This window comes from Hydra vulgaris, chromosome 13 (assembly GCF_038396675.1).
Source record: "Hydra vulgaris chromosome 13, alternate assembly HydraT2T_AEP".
Lineage (NCBI taxonomy): Eukaryota > Metazoa > Cnidaria > Hydrozoa > Anthoathecata > Hydridae > Hydra > Hydra vulgaris.
In genome coordinates this window covers 46,646,902-46,673,948 of record NC_088932.1, presented here as the reverse complement: position 1 = coordinate 46,673,948, position 27,047 = coordinate 46,646,902, and the positions used below count along the sequence as shown (strand labels likewise).

Here is a 27,047-nt window from a genome sequence, read left to right as displayed (position 1 = left end):
ATTTCACGACAGTTACACAACTCTGATTTTTGCGATTAAAAAATCATCAAAGACGTGCCTCGATAATAGTGTTGAAAACGTCTAAAAACTTTGTGTGATCGAGGTAGGAAACTCTGTTATAAAATTTTTAATCTGTTTGACCACGCCAACATCAGAATGCGTTAAAATAGATTGAAGTTCCATATATGTTCTGATTACTACCATATTAAGATAATATACCTCCCGCAATGTTACTTTTTAGAAATAAAACGTGTTTTATTAATAGTTCGCAAGAGAAGATAGAAAAAAAAAAATGGCTGGCTATGGTTATGGTTATGCTAATTTTACGAGTCAGCCTCAGCAATATAATGGAGGATCTTTTCCATCGCAAAACGCTGCAACTTACGGTTATGCTGCTCAACCCAGTCGTGTAGTTCAGCAGTCTAATTATCAAGCACCAAGTAGTGCTTATGGTCCTGCATATTCCGCTGGTGGACAAGCCACTGTACAAGTTGCTACTACAGGAGGATATGGCTACTTTCAAAGAGCTTCTGAACAAAATCCTACTTATGCAGAAACTCAAAAAACACCGACGCAACAAGGTTTGATAATTTTGGTTCCCGGATGATCATATTTTTATGTGGCGTTAATTGATTTTAAAATTCTGATAATGTTATATACAAGTTTGTGTGTGTATATATACTTATATAAATAAATCATTACTGTGTTATCATTTTCTTAGTGTAGTTTGTAAAGGATTGTTGTTCGAAATTATAAAAAAATTATAAAGCTTCAAATGGAAATAATTTTGGCTCTAAATCCTAGAGTTATATTTGGACTTTATATCCCTGGTTAGGATACTTTTTGTTTGTTAACATATCTTTGGGATTTTATGATATAAATGGCTAGAAATTTTTTTTAATTGTTTTTAGTAATAATAATTATAAATTTATGAATATTAACCATTCGAATTTAAAAAAATAAAATTTCTATTAAAATAGTGGTAGCCATATAGGTGGATGTGTAAACAACGCACCCCTATACTAAAAATCATGACTATTACTATCCCAATCTTTACTGTCAATTAATGAATGTATATTTCGTTGTGTCAATCCCTAATGTTGATTCAAAGCATGTAAGTTTAACTCCATCACTTATGGTAAATTGATGTAATTACACTTATTAATTAATTATTATAATATTAATTAATTAATTTTAATAGGTCAGTAAAATATCATTTTGACAAAACGTGTTTTAAACTTAGGAAGGTGTGCTATTTACATGTCTGCCGCCTTATTTAAATATAGTTTTTAAAATATTATTATAGTGTTTGCTTATGGAACTGCAAAGCCTGCGACTCAATATACTGGAAATACTATGGCTTATCAAAAGCCACCAAGCTATTCTTCTCAAATTAATTCAACATTTGCTGGTTACACAGCACAACCACGTCCAAGTTCTAATCCACCTACATATAACAGTTCAGGTGTCTCCTATAACAAACCAAAAGTTAGTGCTTTTTTATTGGATGTTTATAATTTCTTAATCCCTAAAATCATTTTACTGTTATAAGTTATTGTTTTTATTTTTATAATTGTGTATATATGTTAACAATTTAATTGTGAATATTTGTTAACAATGTTAATAGATATTTTAAAGTTGTTTATGTTTACAGTCAAGCATAGGTTTCTGTTACTTGTATAAGTTTCTTGTTTTTATTTTGTTATATTTATATATACCACTTGAGTTTTTCTTAAGTTATCATTAGAGAGTTAGGGTTATCTAAAAGAAATATGGCTTTCTATTGAGTTGATAGTTTATGATTAAAACTAATACAATTATTGTTTAAAATAAGGAATGAATGATTGTAGATAATGTTTTATTATTTTAAAGGTGGTAGTAAAAACATAAAATCTTAAAACACCTAACAAAAACATCTTTAAAAAAAAGTAACTCGATTTGACCCCTTATTAAAAAAATGATTGAGTAATAATAATTATAATTCAAATAATGTAAAATTTTGTTGAATAGTAATAAAATAGTGATACTGAATCAGGGGTGAGTCTAAAAAAGACTCTGGCTTAAAACCTCTATTATTATTGGTTCCTGGTGTCCAAGAGCTCTAGAAGTGTTGAGTGACTTATGATTTCTAATAAGAATAAAATTCATAAGGCTTTATAATGTGGAACCTATTGCTTTTTAGCCTGAAGTCCTTCCTGTCATTTTACATAAGGACTCAAGGTTCAAAAATTGATTGAAAAACCTAAGAGTCTTGATTTTTTTTCCCATAATAGTTTACTGGCCTTTTAACATTTTTGGAGCTACATTTTTGAAGCTCCTGGATACCAAAAACAAGGGGAAATAATTATTTTTTGACTTTCAGATTGAGAGTTTTTTTGGGACATTGCATCCCTTATAAGAACGATTGTTATTTTTCAGTTGATTATGACGCTTACTTTTTTAAAAGTATATAATAAGACAATTTAGTAGATTTTGCATCATTTATTTTAGTTTAAAAAGAAGTAATTGTGTATTATCCAGATAAACATATAATGTTTATCTGGACAACCCACAATGTGTTTAAACATTAAATGTTTATCTAATATTGATTTCAAATATTTGAATTTTTTACAGTTTTAAGTAATTTTTGTAGCCTGCTTCCACTGCTCCTGTAAACAAACCTGTAACTCATCAAAACGCATATGAAAAAGTTGTGTATAATGCTGCGACTAGTTTTCTTACTCAGCAAGCACAAACAGCACGACCAGCATGGCAAAAAAATGAAAAACCAACATTCAAACTAAACCAAAAAGGTTCCTGGCCATCAAGAAATTCTAACCCTCCGAAACCTCAACAACTACATTATTGTGAAGTATGTAAGATAAGTTGCGCTGGTCAATTGGTAAGAAAAATTTTTTTCAGATAATGCTTTAATATAATTGTAATTAATAAAAATATTGTCTAAAATGTTTTGTAACAATCAAATAACAAGTTCAATAAAACTCACTTTTAATTGCTTCATGTTTAATAATTATGAAAAACAATCTAAACTTATTAAAAAATAGTTAACCTTCAAACATTGTCAAACATGTTAGAAACTGATGTTAATTGAAACAATACAAATACACAATAAAAATGATTATTGTTATATGCCAACATGACATATAAATAACCAATGGTAATATTTGTCCAAACAAACTATTTTATTGAAATAACGTCAGTGGTGTTGTAACACACTGGTGGCCCTTAGACAAAACTCATCCTTTAAACAATTTTTCTGCAACCCTTTAATAGACTTACTCTTAACTTCATCTACTTTATTGCAATACCTCTGCATATCATCAAGTTGTTTTGTGTCAACACCAGTCAAAAATTATCTTGAAAACTTAAACCATGAAATATAAAAATTAGCAGTCACAATTGCTTCTAATAATCTACTTCCAAGATCTCTACAATTTGCAATTCGATATTGTTTAATTCTATCCTTGTGTACTTTTTTAATAATTTATATTTGAAAGGTTTTTTAAGCTATTTTATTTGTAAAAACTTCAATGTTAATGTTATCAATCCTTTTAAAATACTTCTTTTATAAAATGTTTTGGCTTAGTATCATTTTAGCCCGTTTACTTTTGTTAGACATATAAAGAGCATCTGGAGGGTCAAAAGCACAAGAAGAAAGCTAACTCTGCTGCAACAAATGTTGCTACTATGGCACCTGGAACTTACAAATGTGACTTGTGTGAAGTGATTTGCACAGGTCGAGATGCTTTTGCTGCTCATATTAAAGGAACTAATCACACTAAAGTAATTAGATTTGTAAATGTATTATATGATTATATTAATTTATTTAGTTAATTAAAATGCAAAATATTTTCTTTTTTAGGTAGTTTGCATTATATTATATTAAATTAATAATTATTTTTTTTAATTTTCTTATTTTAATTTTTGAATATGCATTTTTAATGCTATTATGTTTAAAGTAAGAAATAAATTTTGATTTAATTATTAATTTTAGTTCAATTAAAAGTAGTAAATTAATGAGTTTAGAAATATTTTTACATCAAATTAAAAACAACATTAAATGATTTTAAAATATAGACTTGTTACATATATTTCAGACAATGAAATTGCACCAAAAGCTTGGTAAACCCATTCCTGATGTAAAAGTTCCTGAGCCAAAAAAGCCAACAACTACAGTTACTACAGGAGTTTCTACTGGTACAAACTCATCTGTCAAAAGTTCTGTACCAAAGGTTAGCTTTGTTGGAGGCACTAAGTTAAACTCTACAGGTGGGGAAGAAAAAATTGAAACATCAGAATCTCAAGATAATGATAGTGAAATTCCTCCTGAAGGGGAACCAGTGGGTAAGACTTCTTTTGAAGTTAAATAGTTGTTTATTGTATTAATAACAATAATCTTTGGGCTGGTTCATAATTTTTCTTTTTTTTTTTCTTTTTTGAGGTTTTTATTCTCAAATTTTTGTTTTGCAAAGAAAACAAATTAAAATATTTCAAAATCTAAATTTTTTCGTGTCTATCTCCCATTTCTTAATCTGCTAAATTTTTTCCTAAATGTTAAATACTCTGTTGTACAATTACAAAAATTATAGGAAAAAAATACTCAGTCCTACTTGATTATAATACTAATAGCTGTTCTACTTTTTTTTCTTTCTAAGTTTTACCTTTTGATGCTGTTATTTTTGTGTTGAAATTTTAATTTTAAAATCTTCACTTATGGTTATTGATCAAAATCTTGGTATTAATCAAAGATAAAACATACTAAGTAAACAAAAATAAAAGTGGTAAAAATCAAAACAAAAATAAAAAAAATAATAGTTGCACATTTAAAAAAGTGTAATTACAACTAAAAATCTTTTATGTAGTGTCAATGAGTTATTTTAAACTGTTTTTAAGTAGCCGTAATACCTTAAATATCTAAATAAGTGATGTGTTGATATTTAACTAAGAGTGAGTTTTTTCACTGCAAAGTAATGCTTTACTAGTGAGCTGCTATTAGTAGTAGTAGTAGTAGTAGTAGTAGTAGTAGTAGTAGTAGTAGTAGTAGTAGTAGTAGTAGTAGTAGTAGTAGTAGTAGTAGTAGTAGTAACTTATGAAGGAATTTTTTAGATTAGCAAGATGATTTTAGGTATTAAAATTTTTTTAATTTAAATTTCAGGGAAGTTGCATCATAGACAAAATCTAAAAACATCTTAACACTTTCAGTCTGTAGTTTGCATCTAATAGCATTTGGACAATCAAGAGTAATACTAGATTGTGATAATACACTTGTATATTTTTCTTTAAGTTAGTAGATCATGAAGTTGTTAGTCAGTTTTCTCAACTCTTCCAATGTACTTATGTCTTATCACAATCTAGGCTATTATTTATGTTAACATTTGCATCCTTCATATTATTAATAATATGAAGGATGCAAATGTTATTATAATTCATAGATTTAAATATCCCACAGTATATAAACAAATTCAGGTTTATCCTTGCTTTTTCTGAGTTAATGATTGTGTTGTGGGGTCTTGCAGTATAAAGCAGTATTTCATTTTTAAAACAAAAATTTTTCCTGGTTTTTGGGTTATTTTAGATCATTCTATAATAAATAAATAAAAGCAACAATTTTTATTCATTTTACATGGAATGATCAACTTCCAACAGGTATCCAAAATTATAATGCATTGTAATTTTGGATACCTGTTGTTTTTAACATAAGGCTCGGTGCGTTTAGTTCTACCTGCCCCCTCCTTTTTGGTTTACCATGTTATTAGTGAACTATTACTAATTATAATTTTTATTATTATTTGTTATGTAATCATTAATAGTAATTGCATATATTTCACCAATAACATAGTAGACCAAAAGGGAGGGGGCGAGTATAAAAATAAAAAAAGTTAGAAAGAGGTGGGATTTAAACCACAGGCATTCCATGATTAAAGTAAATGTCTTATCCAAATAAGTTAAATGTGCGTATACTTATGAACAAATAAAAATATATACATAAAAGCAGGGTGTTAGCCAGGAAAAAAATTCATACAGCGTTTTAGCGAAATTAAGAATTTAGGTGCCGCCAAAAAGAAAAAGGTCATTACATTCTGACATTTAAAAAAGTAGATACAATTTTTTAGAAACAATTAAGTTTCAATAAAAATTTTCTATTTTTGCTGGGTTATTCATAGGAATATTTTTCTATTTTATATTTCAGGAATATTTTTATATTTTATAAATTTAATTATAATTATTCAACTTGTTTCATTTTGAGCAATCTTCGTCAGTTTTCATTTTTAAATCGCTTATCTCCTTTGTTTAATATTGTATTTTCTATAGATCCTAGTTCTAATAGTTTCTGACCTATTAGCTTTATATAGTTATCAAAATACAATATTTCTATAAATTTTTACAAAAAATACAAGAATTCCGACCAAAAAAAAACTTGCAATCAAGAACAAGCGCCAATAAACGATCAAAACAGATCAAATTTTTATTCTATGATGTTCATTTTACCTAAAAAAAAAAGTGTTTATTTAAAATCTTATTCGAATAAGATTTTAAATAAACACGATTTTTTCGCTGGACAAGCGATAGGGATTTTAAAAAGATTTTTAAAAAAAAAACAATCTAAGGTCTGGGTTTTTTCGCTTTAAACATTTATATTTTATGATAACGCAAAGTTTATCATTTTATTTTTTTCGTCTTTTCATGATTCACAGACCTGATCGTTTAATGGAAATATGTCGTAGTCAACAAAATATCATACAGACGCTATAGTATTTTAAAATGAGGGCATCAACTAAATTTATTCGGCATATTTAAACATCTAGTAAATTAGGTATTTAAGTAAAAAAATATATTTAAATACAAAAACTAATTTTTTTTATTTTTTTTTAATTTACAGATATACATTAAATATCTACTTAAATTTTGTATTTGTAAATTTTAAAAAAAAATTTTTTGTTATCATTGTAAATATTGTTAATAACTAATAATATTAAAATATTATTTAATTATCTTCGTTTATGTTTTACGCAAATATAAAATATATAATACGCTTCATTGTATGTTTGATTTTTGATTTTTTTGTTGTTATTTTCGGTTTACTTTACCAGCTAACTTATTTTACCGAAATTATTAATAAATCTTTTAATATAAAAACGTTATTAACTTATTTTAAATTATAATATTTATTAATATGCAAATTTTATTTGTAACTTTCCTAACTTAAGATAAACAGCAAGAATGTAAATAAAGATTTTTTGAATAACGAAAATAAATTAATGAAATAATTTATTAAACGTATTGAACAATTTTAACTGGAGAATAACTGGCGTCTATTAAAAATTAAAAATATTTTTTTTTTTTCAACTTTTGAATGAATGATCTTGCTTGTTAATGATGACACGTTTTTTCACATTAAAAAATTGATCTTAATTCTTAATTCATTAACTTAATTCATTTCCTTGTCGTGTGTACTAATTGCGTTTTTTACTCGTCTAGCGCAACACTTTAAATCTGAAACTGATTTAATTTTTTTTTTTTTACCATGATCTTAAGAACCTTTGGGAATTTTAAACCAAGTGGGAAACCGTGTTATACGCGGTGCCATCAGGCTGGCAAACACCCTGAAAAGAATACCCATGCATTACATAGATGTTTTCATATATGGACAATATATACAATAAAATTATACAAATAAATTTTACAAACAGTTTATATTTTAGCTTTCTTTTTAAAAAAATAAAATATAGGAAAATCTTTGTTAACTTAAAACTTTTTTTTGTTGTTGCTTTGCTTTGCCTTATCCATTTTTGTTGCTGAAAATAAAAAAACCCTCTAAAGAAACAAAAATAAAAGCAGTATACAAATGATTAATTTATTATTTTATTTTTCTATTTAAATTTATATTAATTTCCTATTTTGTTAGTATCGCTTTCTTTGTTTTTTAAACTTAGTTTTTTCTGCAACGCCTTATATAAAAAACTTGCAAATGCCAATGACTAAATTAAAATACTTATGCACGGACACACAAGACAAAAAACTGCATTTGTCTCCTGGGAAGGCTTGATTACAGTGCAGTTTTTTTATTACTATTCTTTTAGACCAGTTGCCAAAAAAATGCAACTAGAAACAGTATTAACACTGTCATTATTGTTGATTGGATATCAAGACTTATCTTAATGTCCATGGTCTAAATATCTGCTTAATCAAAATCAGGTTCCACTATATTGGATAGAACTGAATGATCTTAGGATACTAATTCAGAATTACTTTGACTTTTTGTATTCATTATTCAAAAAGGAATGCCTTTGTCTGTTTTCATTTTTTTCATCGCTTGTCAGGTTTTGTTATCTCATTGCTTATCCTTTGATTGGTATTCTGTAACATCTGAATCTAATCCATTTATTTTATTAGATTCTTTTGCTTTCGTATCTAAACATTCATATCACGATAGTTGCGACTATGTAAATTATTGTTTGTAGTTTCTTTTTAGTTGCTTAGTTTGTCTATATTCTGAAATATTTATAAGTTCAGCATTTTTATCTTATGTCATAACTAGTTCTTAAATATTTTATTAAAAGTAGTAACAAATTGTTTTTATTTAATAAGGTGAAGCATACATTGAGGATGTCAAGAGTGACCTAGGAAAAGTTATTGGTTTCAAATGCACACTATGTGATTGTCGGTTTAATGATGTTGTTGCTAAGACAGCACATACTAAAGGACGAAGACATCGCTTGAGTTATAAGGTTTTTTGTTTAAAATACAGTTTGTTTATTTTGTCTTTTTACTTTGACTAATTTAAAAAAAAAAATTTTCTCAGAAAAAAGTTGATCCAACATTGAAAGTTGATGTCAAAGGCAATGTTCGGGGATCTAATAGTCGTTGGGGTCGTAATAGCGATGAGCGACCTCGTGCAACAGGTAGTCAAGAAATGGTTTGGAAACAGCGACAACAAGAACAAATAAGGTGGGAACAGCAGCTTAGACATAGAGAGGATGAGTTAAGAAGATGGGAACATGATGAATATATGCGAAGAGCTAATGAAGACAGGTAAATTCTTTTAATTGTTTTTTTAGGAGGGGGGTTAAACATTTAATCAATTTATTAAGTTTTCTTTTCAAAGCTGAGTTTATGTCTGAAATATTCTGGAGGGTTGTGCTTTAACATTAGGCTTATTCTAGAATAGAATTAAAAATATTGTTTTGTTATACCCTTTGTAAACCTTTTACTTTTTTATTTATTTAACTTAAAGAAGTATTAGGTATGCTAAGCATTGAGTTTTAATTTTATGTCGTGGATAAATCCATATGAAAGTAGGTTGAACAATTTTTATCTACGTCACAGATTTTCTTAAATTTATAACAATTGTTACCTATCAGTAAAATTAATTTAGTTGCAGTTTGCTTTTCATTATATAGAAATAAATAGAAAGTAATCTCAAATGTTGTCCAATAAAGAAGAAAAAAAATAATAGGAATAGGCAAATATTATGGTATTGAATTTAGAGTCTCTTTAGTTGTTATTAATCTGTAATTAGAACCAAGTTTTTTACTTGCTACTACTAGTTTACTTTTTTTTTGCTTTATTTTACTTTGCTGCACTCTTTTTACAATTTCGCATTGAGTTTTCAGGGACTGTCTAAAAAAAAATCTCTGTAATATCTACAAGTTTATTAGCAACATCTAAGCCTGAAAGTGTCTCGGGGGAAAAATCTGGTGCCTAAATACCTTTATGTGTAAAACATGTTTAAAATAGAAACAAGTTTTTAATCCTATTGCCTCAGGAAATTTTTTTCTATAAAATTGTTATCTCTGTATGTTTTTAGGAAAGGTTTTAGTTTTAATATAAAATAATTCTAATATAAAATTTAGACTTTTTCTAATTTCAAGACAAAAAGGCATCAATAAGATTAGTTAAGATAAAAAGATCCAAACAATATTATGAGTGGCTTGCTTTTTTATTATCACAAAGTTAGAAACATGGATCTTCTAATAAGTTTAAGAGCTATAGTTAAGAAATGGTGATCACTGGTCAAGATAAAACTTTAGCAAGACTCCCAGAGAGGTATTACTGGTATAAAATAGTAAAGAGTATGATATGCGACACTTGGAATTATGGTCAGCATTCAGCAATGCCGACCTAAAACTGTTTGCGGTCGGCAAAAATTGCTGACCTCGTTTCGATGTTTTATGGTAAGACCTTAATTTTTCTAATTCTGAGGGTTGGATATGTAATTATAAAAAAATATAAGGTTATGTAAATATTGTTAGGATTAATGAGGTAAAAAATATATATGTTAATTTAAGTTGTTTCACAAAAACTTTGCTTCTGTTACCAGGACAGTGTAGTTTTGAAGTTCCTGTATTATTGTTGAGAATTTTCTCAATTTGTATTGAAAATGACCATTCTTCTAGAACATTCCTGAACTGCCGAGTTTCCCAGAAGGTCTAAGGATTTTCTAGAATATTTATAGAGCTTTCCTTCAGAGCGCTTTCTTACTGTCCAAAAGTAGTTTTATACAGGTATAAGAGCACAAGTGACTTAAACCAACAATGTTATGAGTGATTAAAAGTATAACAACAGCTTAGCCAGCGGTATTGTAACAATATTTATAATACCAATAAATTTTTTATTTTTTTATTTCAGTGCTTTAAATAATTAGGGTTAAGAAAGAAGAAAGTTAATTTTATTCAATCAATGGCGCTTCTAATAAGTAAATGATTTTAAAAAGTGCTTTTATCAAAGTGAAAGAGAGATAAACTTACAGTATTCTCTTCTTTCTTTTTTTTTCTTTTTTTTTTGTAAATGTCAATCTTAAGTATATCAACTTTCTATTTAATTTTGTAAAGCATTTTAAAAATCGAAGGAAAATGTTGCAAAAAATGGTCTAATTTTCAGCCTTTCCCTCTCGTTAGTTAATATTCCCATCAAAACTTTTTTGATGATAACTTGGTATCTATGCTTTATTATAGGACATCAACTTTTTTTTTGTGGCGACAAATTTTCCTGTGACACCAATTCTCAACAATGTTTCTTTGTCGTCATAAGCTTACATTTTGTTAAAGGCAAAATCTATTTATAACTTAGAATTAGGGAAAGGTAGAGAATTTTAGTTCCAAACTATTATATTTTTATTATCTCTTTATGCATTTTTTATATAAGGATGGTTTAACATCTTTTTTTGTAAAAAAAAGTTCAAGCTTTTTTAATTTTAGGAGCTCAAGTTATCTGATGCTGTTTGAAGTACTTACAAACTTTAGTTATTAAGTAGGTACCTCCTACAGCCCCTTCTACAAATTACCTCTCCAAGGCTCCAGGAGGAGCCACCGCACTCAAGGAATCTCTCGTAATAATTGTAACTTATAATTCAGAATACAAATCGTGCTCATAAATACGTTGAGCTCAATACTTCTATAGTTATGAAGTTGATTTAAACTTCAAAACTCTTGATTTTAATCCAAAAAATTTACCACTAGCTTGCATAACAGTCACATAAAATATAATAGTCGAAAGATATTATAATGATATGCTCATCAAGATATTGGCGAAACAGTTATATTTTATAAGAATAGTTTTGTATAAAATTTAGATTAATAAGAAAGTCTCTTTAAATTTTTCCCTGTTAATAACAGCCTGAGTTTTAACTTGAACTTTCAAAAAAAACTATAAGCGTTATGTAAGAATTTTAAAATTTTAAAAATAGGTATTGGACGCGCCCAGATCGCAACCGAATGCAAGAGTTAGAATTTTATGAATGGGACAATCGAGAAAGACATGCAGAACCTCGTCCATTGTTTGGACATTCAGTTAGTGTTTTTGCTTATTTTAATGTTTATTTTATTTCAGAAATTTGCTGAAGCTGTTATGTTTTACTATTACATGTTTTAATATTTAAAATTTTTAGAATTCTTCTCAATCACCTGATGACCAGCTTGTGATGGTGCGTCATAATGAAATATATCCAAGTGAGGCTGAGCTTAAGCAAGTTCAGACAATTGTAGCCACTGTAGAAAAAGCTTTAAAAAAAATATCTGATGCTGTTGGAGGTATTTAATATTTAAGGATTTATGAAAACTTATTGAACTTTATTAAACTAGTCTAAGAAAACATTTTTTTGTATAAAATTTAAGATAGTTTAAAAAAAGAAAATTAAATTGTGTACGTACACGAACGCTTGAAAAAAATTAATTGCTATTGTACAGGCTTGAAACCATTAACTTATTGTTGTCAAATTATTTTAAAAATACATAAAAATATATATTTAATTACTATTTTTTTTGTTTTTTATTTATGAATTATTTGTAATAAATATTAGATATTAGAAATTTAGTGCCAGTTAAAGATAACTTAATATTTAGTGATGCGCAACTTCCAAGACCTTTAGTTTAGAAATGCCTGACTTATTTAATAGCTACATTTTGTTCTTTGATTTTAATTACATTATAATCAAAGAACAAAATGATTAAAAAATAAGTGAAAACTAATTTAACAATATTTATTAAAGAATTTTTATTATCTGCTAACTAATATATTACATAAAACTTGTCTCTCCAGCATAGATTAAATGCGAAAGAAAATAAAAAAAACTTATAAAAAAGGAGAGGTGTTTTTGTTTAAAGATCTAATTCAACTCAATATTGAAATAATTCGATATTGTGTAAAGTTTTTTTGACAATATTTTTGAACATAAATTATGTTTAGGAATAATATCTTATTAATAACTGGTAAAATCTACCTATAAATTGTTAATCTTTATTTAAAATATTACATTAAATATGTAAAATAATGAAATATATAAATTTTGATCAATAAAAGATTATGTTAAGTAAAAGATTGTTTTAAGAAATAAAATATAAGGAAATAATCTTTTTCTAATACCGATTTCATCAATAGTTTTTTTTTAAATTAGTTTAAATGGTTTTAAACACGGTAAGAAGAAAAAAACAAAGTAAAATAATGAATAGACTGCTGGTCGATGTAGTAATACTGGTTTGCAGCTGATGTGTTGAAACCCCTGGTGGCAGGCTATTTCAGTGTGGTATCACAAACTTATTTATGGTTATATATATACACAGGCCTGCATGAGCAAATGAGTGTGTGAGCGGTAAAATACCTATCTAAAACAGACTTGGCAAGCAATGTGAGATATGTGCTGATAGGGCAAGCAATCAGCATTTACACAAACTTTTTTTGAAATTTAAATAAAGAAGCTCGTGGAGAAAATAAAAATGACTATGTTTTAGTTATAGTTTTTTAAAACTACTACTAAAACAATTGTTAGCAATGGTTGTTTTTCAAGAAAAAAACAATCATTAGCATTGATCGTTTTTCTGATATTTATTGGAAGCATCGTCACGTTTTTTAGAATAATTGTTTAAAATAATGTTTTATTTGAACAAAATTATCAACTCTATTTTAATATAAACTTAAATCCTTTTTTTTTTTTTTTTATGTACTAAAACAATCAGTCATTTTATAAATATCATTTTGTTTTACATTTCTTCCATTTTTCATATATATATATAAAGATCAATTGTTACTTTTCTCGTTTGTAAAGTTTTTTAATTAAAAAAATATCAAAGTTCTTACATAAGGGGTCGTCCATAAATTACATCACACTCTAGGGGGAAAGGAGGGTTAGTGGTTTTGTGACAACTCAGTGGACTTGTTACTAAAGTGTTTCTATGTTGTGATAGAGGAGGGTTGGTCATAAATGGTTTTAATTTGAGTGGCATAATTTATGGACAACATCTAATCCAAACTCTATACGAAACTATACGATTAAAATTCTTATACTGCTCAATGCAACTAAGGCGTGTGGTACACGCTTTTCCGAAAAAAAACATAAGTTTTTTCAATTACAATATATGTAAGTTTTTTTCATTAAAAAGTATGACATATTTGGTATGTATGGAAAGATTATTTTAACTACTATTATAATCTGATAAAAGTAATGCGACTATAACAAATCGTCAAGCTTGTTTTATTTAGAAAAGATACAATTTTTAAAGTAAATTACTTTGGGGCTTGGCTTTAGATTAGTCTGTGGATTTGGGTTTATTTTCATAAAAGCATGTATTGGTGTTTGTTTTCAATGAATATAACTTGACATTTCTAATCAGTCATTATTTAGAAAATTTATCCATGAAAAACCTTTTTTTTTTTAATGGAAATTGAAGTTAGTATTTTCAATAACACACCTAAATGAATATGTTTAACAATAATGTCATGTTAGATTCAGATAACCTACGGTTGTGTTAAATTTTAAAAAAAAAAGGCGTTTTTGTATAAGTAATAACTTTTAGCCCCATTCAAAAAACTGTTTTCGGTATTTAGTATCATTTTTTGAAATACTCGGGACTTCTTCGGCCATATTGAAAAAATAGTTTATTTCATTTGGAATGTGTAAACAATTAAAAAACAGATGCTGTAAACTTTATAAACATTAGTTTCATTTTCAAACTCGTTTTGTTTTTATTTCAGTAGTAAACTTTAATTGACATTTGGTTTCTTTTATTTTTATAACAATAATTTAAAAGAAATATAAGTTACTTTTAACTTATTGTTATAAAAACAGTTATATATTTGAACACAAGTCAATACAGATTGTTATTATGGCTTCAGTTATGTATTAAGATAAATATTTTTTGTTGTTAGCATAGCACAAAATGAAATACATATTACATAATTCATTCCAACTGCTTTTAAAAGTGGCAAATTTTTTTAAAATATACCAATACAAATGTATTAAATTGTAAACACTTCAAGATATCTTTATATTTATATTGATATACCTTCTGCAAAACTGTTATATGACACTTCAGTTGTTTATAATATTTTGCCATTATTTACAAATTCTTTGTTTGCATAAATTAAATACAAATAAATGAAAAGTTTTTTGGTCTGTCACTAACAACCAATTGGATTTGTTTTAAATTATCAGGGTTTTTTTTTTTTTTTTTTTTTTTTTTTCGAGTTTATTTGTTCTATGCTTTAGTTACATTGGGTGGTCATTTGAACTTATCAAGTTTATTTTGAAAATAATTATCAGAGTTCATACTGATTCTAGAAAGCCTAGGAAATTTTTAAATAATTCTATTTGAGAAGCGATCTTACAATTAAGCGGTTCTGTTGGTGTCATTCATTTAGGGTGGCAAGCCAGCTGTATATTTGGGAAAAGTCTAGGGTTTTTTTTTTTTAAATGTATTGTGAAGCATTTTACAAGCAAAAGTTAGAAAATGTAAAAATTCATGCTTCAAAATTTAACTGGTTTAGGGAATTTGATTGTACAAAGTGGCTGGCCACCCTGATACTGCTTGCTGTTGCTTTTTATACTAGCTTGCTGTTACCTATCTATATAAACACAAAACACTTGTTTTTTCCTCGCTAAGTTGACTAGCTTGAGCTTTCTTTACAGAAGATTGACTAGTTTGTGCTTCTTCAGTTATTTAGTTGATATTTAATGTTTTGGCAAAAGTGAATGTTTTTATCATCTCAAACATCTTTAACTCTTTTGCAATTTAACAATTATAAGCTATAATAATCAACAAATAATATTAAAAATGATAAATAAAAGTGATAGAAGTCATCGTATTTACATCACAAAACTATGTATTTTTCTGAAATATAAATATACATCATTTGTCTGGAGAATAAAAAAATATCATTAATAAAAAAAAAATCAGAAAATCTGAGAAATTTTAATAAAAGCTTATTATGACTATCAGAAATGTATTCTGTAGGAAGGAAAATAGATTAAAAAAGTAGAGTGCTCAAACACCTGAAAACCTTTAAGGTTTCAGAAATATTTCCAGTCCAGAAGTTATCAACAGTAAATTGTTGATAATTGTAGGACTTGAAAAACAGGACCAAATTTTCTTATAATTTTGTAATAAAATTAATCCAATTAAACCATACTTTAATAAAATGAAAAACTTAATTAAAATTAACTATAAAACCAAAATAAAGAACTAATATAACAGTATTTTAGACTTACAGTGTGAACAGTTCCAGAACAATTCTTACAAAAAGAAAGCTTTTTGCATATTTCACAAAAATTTAAAGATTTTTTGCCTTTTTATCTTGCAGAACCATTTATTTATTTATTTTTGGTGACATAGTCTTTAAAGTTTGTTGATAACAGTCATTTAGGTAGTCATAACATCAAGTTATCCATCAAAATATGATATCAAGCAGTTTAGGTTCTACCAATATAACCGTTATAAATGCAAGGTTGGCCTTGCTTTTATAATACTTATTAAAAAAGCAAATATAACCGTTATAATTCTTGCAGTTATCTGTAAAATACTCACTTAAAATGCTGAAAACTTTGTAAAATAATAATTGTTATTCTAGACAAAAGTTGTGAACTTAAAATAAAGTTTTCCAAATAAACAGGTGAGCCTTAGTCATGATTAAGACAATTGTCTTTAGGGAGAAAATAGTCCCCATTGTAAATAAGGTTTGGTTAAGCTTATAAACATTATGTATTACTTTTTCAAAGGTATTTATAACATTATAATTAATCTGTAGTATCATCAGTGCACAAAATAAGTCAACAACCGTTTAAAATGATCAAAATTGCTGTTTTGACCACCCAAATTGAGTTTTTCAAAACATTTTTGATTTTTTTTTTTTATTGTCGTTATTTGATTTTTTCATTAAACATTTTTATATTAAAATTTTTCTTCTAAAACTTTGCTACCTATTGAGAAGTCATTGCAATGAATGAATGGATAATTTAATTTTACATCCTGTTTAGCAATTTAAAAAATTAGAGTTGTCATTAGCCCTTTTTTTTATTGAGTTACCAAGAAAACTATTAGTACTATTTAAAAATGTCTTTGTGCGTTGTAAAGCATTATAAGTAATAAATTACCAAAATCTTTTTATTTATTTTTTATATTTAGGTAACAAAGTTAAGTGTTGGAAAATGTTAAACACCTAAAATTACTTTGATGTTGTCTAAACTCACTTTTTAATCAAAACACATTTTTTTAATAACGTTATTTCAACCTATTAATTTGGGCATTAGTTAATCAACATAAAACTTTGTTGTAAGTTTTCATTAAACAAAAGCAATGATTTAATTCAAAATATTTTGAAAGTAATGCTTTTATAGCATAAAGTATTTTTTTAATTTACAAATTTAGTACATTTTATTAAAAAAAAAATTTAATTGACCGATCAATAAAAACAAATGACCGTTAAATCTATGTGTAAGTTAGTCGAATTGACCTACCTTCAATTTTTTATTTATGCACTGTATAATTACTTTATTAATCTGCAAAACAGGTTAATGTCAGAAAAGCATCTGGTTGTAAAAAGTTGCTTTATCTCTTCCACATTTAACTTGTAAAAATTGGCATTCAATTTGTAGATTAAATGCCATTACTAAAACTTGTGTAGCATCACTGACATTTAACTTAAAGAATTAATTTATAAATCAGTTGCGCAACCAACGCCATTTGATTAAATTTTAAACATTATTTTCCCTTAAACTCACATTGAGTAATAAATAAAGCAATTATATAAGAAATTTATTTTGTAAAATTGAAAAGAAAATGTTCACAAACCACAAGTAAACTACAAGTAGGCAATCATGTTTTTTGTTATGTTTATGTAAGGGCAGGGTTGCAAAAAAACCGGTTTTTTTGAAAAAGACCAAAAACCATAGGTTTTTTTAAAAAACCAAAAAAACCATGGTTTTTTTGGTTTAAATTAGGTTTTTTATTAAAAAATGCCGTATTTAGTTACCCTTTTAAATTAAAAAAAAGCATAACGCATTTTATGTGAGTAAACTATATTCTTTATCAATATTAATGTTATATTTCATCAAAATTATTCAATACATCATTATTTAATGTTCTATATATAAATACAAGCTTTGCTGCTTTTTCTACCCCCAATTGGTTTCTTAACTTAAAATGAACAAGGCCAAAAGTTGAAAAAATTCTTTCGATTCCAGCACTAGAAGCTGGTGCATTTAATAAACCTTCAATATCCACTATGTTACAATCCACAATTTTAAGAGATTTCCACCATTCTATTGGTGATACATTTTTTAAAACAGATTCACTATACAAATAGCTTTTATCGAATGGAGCAGATTTGGCTTTTAATTTGAATATTATTGGTAACAAGTTCTTGAACTCTTTATCTGCGAAATTCATGGCAGCTTCATTTTCATTTTCAGAAAGATTAGATCCAAAATATCTAGGATCTAGTGTGTTTGCCAGTAAATGAGCATCACTGACAGTCTGATGGTATCTAGATTCAATTTTTTTTTTTTTTTTTTCGTTTGATAAAAATTTCAACACTGTCACTTATTTTTGCTTGATCACTTTGCAACGTATCTAGAGCTACTGCAATTGGTTTTAATATTTTTAATAAATCCTCTGCGTTTCGCTTTATCTGTATATCACTTACTTTTTTACCAATCATAGGATCCAATTCTTTATTTTTTTCAAACATTGTGAAAATGATGCTCCAGTTGTTGACATATTTTTCAAGTGAATCGCATACAGAATTCCAGCGAGTTTCAGTAGGAAGTGGCAATTTTGTTCCTCCGCTTAATTTATAAATTGCTCCAGCTTGATGATTATTTCTTATATATTTTATTATTTGTGTAACATGCTTGCTCACATTTTCAATGTTAAGATCATTTGCTAAAAGATTCAGCATATGAGCAGCACACCCATAAGTTATGATATCTTTTTCAGATGACAGTTCTTGTCTCATTGATTTCATATTAGCTGCATTGTCAGTCACAAAGCTTTTTACTGTGCATCCAAATTTACGTCTTACAGAATTTTACCTTTAAAATGAAATTGCAGTTTATTGAATTATTCTAAATATATATGTTTACAATTTAGGGAAAGTATAAAATTTAAAATAACAATGCACTCATTTAATTACCTTCAAGAAGTTGTTGATCTTCAATTGAATCCATAATTTCATGGGGTTGTGATTGCTTGCACTTTTTTATATGTTCATGCATCCTTTGAATTTGACCTTCCATTTCTTTTCTACACGCATTACAAACTGCTCTACACCCCTTTCTTTCTGGAACAGTCACTCGTGTATATTTTAACCAAATCATATCACATTTGCGCCCAGTTTTTTGAGACATTTTTGTGGTATCAATAAATTATGTTATAACTACTTATACTTTTAAATCTATATATATATATATATATATATATATATATATATATATATATATATATATATATATATATATATATATATATATTTTGTTAAGAAAACTTCCTGATGAAATAAGTTCATCAGGAAGCAATGCTTCTTGATGAACCTATTGAAGGAGAAACTGCCTGTGGAAGAAAACAGATAAATAAGTGTTATTACTAATTTATTACTGCTTTGTTCTATAATAACACTGAGGACTCTATTCTATGAAAAAACAAAAACAAAACTCATGGATTCAAAAAAAATCATCTATATTGAAGATTAGTTTTATTTGTGAACATAACCCTCTTTTAGTTTCCTGTTGTAAGTTCAAATCATTTTTTAAAAAAACATTAATTTGGTTTAAACCAACATTTTTTTAATTGGTTTAAACCATTTGGTTAAAACCATGCAACCCTGTGTAAGGGTATTTCGTATTCCAAATATTTTTAATAAAAAAAAAAAGAAATACTTGTATAATATTTTATATTATTTCTTCCTTATAGAAGAAGATCAAAAAGAAAGTGCTGCTAAACCTGTTGCTGAGGTTAAACAAGAAGTAACAGAAACAACTGGTACTGATCCTAAACCACTGATGAAATCAGAAAGTACTCAATTTCGTCAATTGAAAGGTGTTATGAGAGTTGGTGCTCTTGCAAAAGGATTATTACTTCGAAATCAACTTAATGTAGAGCTTGTTGTTTTGTGTCTAAGTAAGTATTTATATTCATTTTCATATTACTTTTATATCTTTATTTACTTTTATTACTTTATATATATATATACACATACACACAGTGTAAGTAACATTTACTTTAAAAAAGCAGTTTTTGTATTTATCCAGGGGTAAATTAAGTGATTGCAAATCTTAATGTCTAAATATATTTCTAGTCTTTAAATTCTTACTTTTATCATTCTTATTAAGTCACAATCAATGTTTTAATGAAAGGGTCATTTCGTCATATTGTAAATATTTATGAAAAATTGAGACAATAGATTCATGACTGCAAAAATAACAGTCAAAACCTACATAATTTAATATATTGTTCGTGTAAATGCCAGTTAATACAATTATTATAAGTAAAAAGAAAGTTTAAATAAGTAGTCCTGATTTTAATTAAAAGTATTTGATTACCGCTAAACTCATTAGACTAGTAATTTTTTTATTTATTTTTTTCTTATTTGATATTACATTGTAGTGTATGCTTTATTCTTCTAGTTATATCTAATGGTTTGTAAAATGCATTAAATAATAACAATAATGTGGTTTTGTAATGACAATATTTATCATAATTTTGATATTCATCATTTTTGAACAACAACTATTATATTTTATGATAAAAGTGTTTATGGACTTTTAAAAAATAAGAATTTAAAAACCAGGCGCATTTCCAGATATCTCAATTCGCAGTCACTTAATTTGCGCCTTGTTTATTTTATTTTTACTACTGCACCTTAGTTTGTCACAATATTTTTACTTACATAAAATTATTTTCATAAAACAGATAAACCTACTGTCACACTGCTTAAGCGTGTGGGAAGAATGATTCCAGACAAACTTAAGGTTTCGATTTTAATTCTTAGATTTTAAAGTTTTTAAATTATATTTTGTATGTTAAATGGAAGGCACTCAAAATATTTTGTATTTTTAGGAAGTTTCTCCCGATGAAAAGTATAATATGGTTATTAGTGTAGCTGATTGTGCAGTTATAGTGACTTCAACAACAGAACCTATAGCATCTGTAAAAATTGTGCTTACATCTCCAATGGTAAGAGAGGAAGAAGAAGAAGTTAAGAAAGAAGTTCCAAGCACTGTTATTGCAGAAAAAAAAGGTATGTCTTTGTTGCTGAAATTTGGTCAAAACAGAAGATTGTGAAAATTATGGTGATAAAAGTTAAGTATATTGTTCTAAGTGTCATCTCATCATCTTACATTTAAGATTAATTATTATTGTTGATTGTAAGATTTTTTGTAAGTAAATTATTTACTACGAAAAGTTTTTTACTATAGTCATTAAACCCATTTTTTTCATCAACCATTAAGGGTGAATTTTATTTATTTATTTACTTTAAATAAATTATAACTAATGATGTAATCTTTTTCATGTGAATATCACATTCGTATGGGAGAACAAGATATGCACTGAAGAGAGTAGTTTAGTGAGGAAATTCTAACAGTGCACCTTTGCTCAATGGGACTGCATTTATTTTTTTATCATTTCTTTTTAATTTTGAAGTGTTTTAATATTCTTATCAAAGAGTTTTTAAAAATTTTTGAAATTTTTAATTTTCTATTTGCGCTGAAATGAGATTTTTTTTTATTTTGTTATATGTCCCGAGCGTATGTGCTTTAATATGCTGTTAAATCCTCTCACTACTTGTTTGATTAACAGAGTCTGTTCCTGAAGATCCCAAAGATGTTTTGGACAGAGAGAAATGTCTACAAGCTTTAGCCGCTCTTCGGCATGCTAAATGGTTTCAGGTTCGATTTTCACCTCCTTCGTTCAAATATTGTTTGGCAAAACTAAATTTGTTCTTTTTTATAAAGATGTTAATTGTTTTGCTTTATACTTTATTTGTTTGCTATTTTTATATGTTTATAATATTTTGTTGTGTAGTGTGTTTTTTAAATAAAGCATCTCAATCAATCTAAGAAATTTGTTCATAAAAGAGACATTTAAAAAATATAGTTTTGCCCAAAGAAAACAATTGCTAACAAAGGCGTTCCTCCTTTCTATTCAACCAAGAAAAACTTTGTAAATTTGTTTAAGTTACTTTCAGAATGAAACCTGTTAATGTGGAGAAAAGCCTTTGTAAACCTATGAGGTGAAATAATCCACAATAAATTTATTGGTTAATTTTACTAGTGACAATAGGTATATTGTAGAAGTTAAAATATGTTTTCTTATTTAATTTAATGTTTATGATTTGGCCGGCTTGTTAAGCTTAAAAATATTTGAGGTTTTATTAGGAATAACTTTCCAACTATCATTTTATGCACAGATGACATTGCATTAAGTTTTTTGGGGTTTGTTGGTGTTTTCAAATATATATCAAATTTTAAACAAATTATTTTAAAAGCTTTAAAGCGTTAGAGTAAATTTTTTTTCTTTTCTTTTAAAAAAATTATATAAGTTCAATATAATTGTTAAGTGTTAAAATTGAGTTCTCTCCTCTAAATTGCATTTTAAATTTAAGTATTTTTATAAGCTTTAAATGTCATCTATGTTGATTTTTTTCTTGATGCAACAAATAATTGTTTGTGTTTACAAAATAAAATTTTATTTTTTCAAAAGAACAAAGATAATTGTTTTTATGGTCTTATGTTTCTTAATTGTGGTGCTGAGTAGTCGTAAATTATTAGTTGTAAATAAAAACACATTTTAGGCGCGTGCAAATCAATTGGCTTCGTGCGTTGTTGTCATTCGTATACTTAAAGATGTGTGTTCTCGTGTTCCGGCATTCAAACCGTTGAGTTCTTGGGCAGTTGAATTGTTGTGTGAGAAAGCCATTTCTAGTTACTTTCAACCTGTTGGTCCTGGAGAAGCTCTTAGAAGAGTTTTGGAAGTCATAGCATGTGGTATCTTTTTACCTGGTACGTATTTTTATTTAACAAACTTAATCTATAAATTTATATTTTTCTATATAACATTCCCCAAGAAATTATATTTTTCTAGCTAAAGCTTTCTAGCCTTTTTCTGAAAACATATGTTTACTGGATTTTAGTTAAGCTTTATATTGGTAATTCGGTTGTTTAATACTTGTATACATGTATATAGAAATATGTTGCGCGCGCATAAATATCTAATTAAAGGAAAACTGTTTTTTAAATGTTTCGATTTTAGTGTACATACTATATTGATATATTAGATTAATATATAGAGTGAACTCTTTGTATTGTTATAAGTCTTTTCTCTTATTTAAGGTGGTCCAGGTTTACTAGATCCTTGCGAAAAAGCAAAAGTAGATGCTATACAAAATATGGAGCCACAAGAAAGAGAAGATATAACAGCTGCTGCTCAGGTTTGAACTACTTTTGTTCTATAAGCAATTGAGTGGGCTAATAATATAGAAAATTTTAATTTTGTATTATATCGAATATAAATAATGTAGTGTAGTTTTTATAAGAAATAAGATCTAGGTGTTTATATTTTAGATGAGTAACATTTCACAACAATGTTAATAATCTAAAATATAATTCAGTATGCAGAAAGTTTTTTGTATACCTTTTATAAAGCTAAAATTATTTTACTTAGTTAAATTTACTGTTTGATGAACTCGGTCGAGGTACAAAAGTAAAACAGTCACAATCAAGTTGTGATTTCTTTTCAATTCATAGACGTTGGTTTTTACTTTCACCTAAGATGAAGTTGCAATTTTTTGTTTGTTTTAGCATGCACTTCGACTTGTCGCTTTTTGTCAACTTTATAAAGTTTTGGGAGTTGAACCTTTAAAATCAAAACGTGGGACGAAAAGAACTGCTCCAGAACCCGAAAATCATGTTATAGAAAACAAGACTCCTAAAAAAGAATAAATCTTTTGTTGAAGCAACAGTCTTTGCAGTACGCGATGTCGTTTGTTTTGTGTGTTTTTCATAGTAAAAATGTGCAAAATTTCTCTTTGTATATCATCTAGAACTATCATATATAACTCTCGATGACGAACAAATGTTATTATTTTGCTTTTGTTATAATTGTGCACGAAAATTATATACAAAGCTAATGAAGTCAAATGTTATGAACTCTCATTTTAATGAATTTATAAACAAAATTAACTGTTGAATTATTTTTTTTAGAGAGTTATCTTATCCTACGACTCAGGCGAAATTTGTTTTTGTAATATAGTCGAATAGTGATGTAGATTTATCTGTAAATTATAAAACCGGTTTGAACAAATACCGGTGTTTTTACTAGTTTATAACAATCTTTCATTGCCCTATTTTGTTTTGTTTTTATTCCAATTTGTGTCAAACCTAAATTAACCTCATGTCTTATTGTTATAGTATTTGTATAATGCCTATACGATGATGGTTTTTACTCTTATCTCAGTTAAGGTCATTTTAAAGGGAGTCTTTAATGTCAGTATTGTTAAGGTTTAAGATCATATCAAGTTCGACATACCAAAGGATCTTAAGGATTTCGAGTTATTTCATTTTTTGTTGTTGTCAAGTTAACTCAATAGGTAATACAGGCCGCGTGAAACAGGAAATACGCCGAAACCAAAATTTCGGGATACGAAGTGTTGCGTGTCCATTAATAGATTTTACAGAGTTACAGCGCAAAGCATTTCAGGTTACAGTGTAAACTAATAGCGAAGAATGAATGGCAAGACGATCACACACTGTTATGAGGAGTATGAACTTTGGAGTAAAATTTGGTCACTATAAGATCAAAACCTGTCGGTAAACTTTTGGAAAGGCAATTCTACTCTTACCAACTAGTTAATCGTACACTATTTGCGCAATAATAAAAATTTTGCGTTAACTCCAGTTTTCAGCGATTCTACGAATAAAATGAGGATATGAAATCCTTTAAAATGACTGGTTCCTTAATGCTAAAATTCACCCGAAGTAAATATGTCAAATACCCGACAAGCCAACTATATTTCTTAATTAAACCGACTATAACTTGAGAATCATCTTCTTTGGAGGATGCCAAACCCCTCCCTTAAATACCCTGCTTATATTTCAGCCTCTGCTGAAGAGGTCTTCTAAATCTCCGATCCTAAAGTCCGTCCACTTTAGGATAGACAGATTTATATTGATTGCTAGACTTGAAACGCAAGTTCTTTTAATGCTCTACTTTTTTATTTCAATTATGAAACTCCAGCCACCGTTTTCATACTGCATTCCGTTGGATATCTAAACAGTTTACAACCTGGAAATATTATTATCAGAAAGAGAAATACTTGTCAAAATCTTGCATTTCACCGCCATCATTTGATTTGTTTGTCCGCATCATACTAAGAACTAGTTATGATTTTTTGTGTTTTACGTCACAAAAAGTTAACTTTTAGTGACATGTAAAACCCTACGCACAGTGTGGCCAAAATGTGGTTTTTTAGAAGAAAAAAATCATAAATCCGTAATTTGTTAATGAAATCTTGTGGAAACTTTAGTATATCACTTTTTTGGGCTGAAGAATCTGGTTGTGAGGTTAAATGTTACGTGTGTGCACTCTGACCCAGAGAATGGGGCAACGGTGGGGGAGGGGGGCCGAGGGTAATGCTCTTACTTTTTTTAAATTTTCGAATAAACTATAAAATATAAATTAAAAAATAAAACAAATTCAAAAAAATTGTCTTCCACCGCCCCCCAGCCCCATATAACGAATAGCTCCTCAATCCCCGTGACCAGCAAGCTAATAGCTAATAGCTGGCTAGTTTGCTTGGAAAAGGATATCATATGCAATTCATAATGAAATATGTTTGACTTTTATTAATTTCAAGAAATTCATAATGAAATGTTTTTGAGTTCATAATAACTTAATATTAAACACAAATATACACAGATATTAGTCTTATTGATTTTGTATGGTCACAGAAAACATTCTTAAATTTTCCACATGCTCCACATTGTAAAAGTCTTTTTTTACTGACAATAATTGGATGTGTCCTTATTATCAGTCTGCAGTAAATGTCATGAGTATCAATTTGCAAAGACATCTGTCTGGCTTTACAAAATGTTCCTGATTTATAAACCTTAATGTATTTATTCCAACTTTCGCTTGACTGCTCGGGGTACTTGGCAATGGGTGATCCACCTGCAATCATAAAGAGTTCCCAGGCATGTGCACACATTTGATGCACGCTGGGGCTAAGCATAGCCCATGGAAATGTCTGTTTATGGAATATCATCAATCCATAACCAACTTCCTTAACTTTATCAGGATCAACTTTTTTGCTAACATTAACATGCTGATTAATGCTAAGGAGTATATTGAACTTAGATAACAAAGTTGAAAAGCTATCTTGGTCTTCTGTTTTAAGAATTATGGAACAGATTGACTTTGTTTCTTTTGGATTAAAAAAACGATCTGCTATTGGTCCATTGTTAGTGTTACCACCACTAGAAGTAGAAGAATCAAGAAGCACTCCTGTTTTTTCATGAACATTTTTAATAACTTTTTTTTTTGCTGTTTTCAGAGCAGTTTTTACAATTATGTCCTGCTCAGACCATGTATAGGTTTGTTGGCCCACAATGTGATATAAAATTTTCAGACAGTGGTCAAGTGCACGTAGCTTTTGATGTAGAATGGTAAAAAATTTTACATCTGATTCAATTATAGGTTCATGGCATTGTCCATGTCTTTCAGTATCTTTGTACGAGATTTCGCCATTTTCTAGTCTTCTCCAAGTACTGTACTCTGGAACATTTGCAGTAGTGATAAAAAAAACTCCAGAACCACCCACCAATAAATCTACCATTTTGCCATCAACCATACTAATCTCTGTTTTTACAAATATTTGTAAACCTTTTTTTTAAAGAATAGGCTGAGTTTCATTTTTAGGCAGTTGACTCAGAGTTGGTTTAAAATACTTTACACTCTCCCTAGTTTCTTTAGTTTTTACTAGAATAACAGGCCTGGCAAAAATAATGGAGTTAGGGGTTGGATTAGTCCAAATTACTTTGTTTTTTGAATCTTTAATTTCAAGAGGACACCAAAAGAAACACATATAATTTGTTCCCTTTAAGTCTGCATTTTGAGGATCGGATAACTGATGATGATAGCTGTGATTTTCAGACCCATCAAGTCCAAATTTACCCTCTACATGTATAAAATGATTTTCTGCACAAAACTCGGATATATCTAGTTGAGACTCAACAGTGTCTTTGATAACATTGTTCACAGGGGATGAAGTTTGCTTGTCGTTACTCC

At 27.7% G+C, this 27,047-nt stretch overlaps 1 protein-coding gene across 2 annotated transcripts; it reads left to right on the top strand.

Moving 5' to 3' along the window:
• The first annotated feature begins 70 nt into the window (after positions 1 to 70).
• LOC100208367 (zinc finger RNA-binding protein) lies at positions 71 to 24,108 on the top strand. Of its 2 annotated transcripts, XM_065816291.1 has the most exons (16): positions 71 to 581; positions 1,307 to 1,488; positions 2,633 to 2,881; positions 3,616 to 3,783; positions 4,098 to 4,344; positions 8,590 to 8,729; positions 8,804 to 9,033; positions 11,687 to 11,789; positions 11,888 to 12,029; positions 19,677 to 19,883; positions 20,676 to 20,734; positions 20,823 to 21,003; positions 21,564 to 21,652; positions 22,558 to 22,765; positions 23,096 to 23,193; positions 23,564 to 24,108. In XM_065816291.1, exons 1-16 carry the CDS (start codon positions 293 to 295, stop codon positions 23,702 to 23,704), a joined length of 2,733 nt encoding a protein of 910 aa, XP_065672363.1. In that variant the 5' UTR covers positions 71 to 292; the 3' UTR covers positions 23,705 to 24,108. The 2 variants fall into 2 exon arrangements, 1 of the variants encoding a protein (XP_065672363.1); XR_010643217.1 differs by lacking the exon at positions 21,564 to 21,652 and having other exon boundaries at positions 245 to 581.
• The last annotated feature ends 2,939 nt before the right edge of the window (positions 24,109 to 27,047 follow it).

Coding starts and splice junctions, on each gene's coding strand:
- LOC100208367 (XM_065816291.1), top strand. CDS start 293: ATGGCTGGCTATGGTTATGGTTATGCTAATTTTACGAGTCAGCCTCAG. Junction 582..1,306: donor AAAAACACCGACGCAACAAG/GTTTGATAATTT, acceptor ATATTATTATAG/TGTTTGCTTATGGAACTGCA. Junction 21,004..21,563: donor TGTTATTGCAGAAAAAAAAG/GTATGTCTTTGT, acceptor TTTGATTAACAG/AGTCTGTTCCTGAAGATCCC.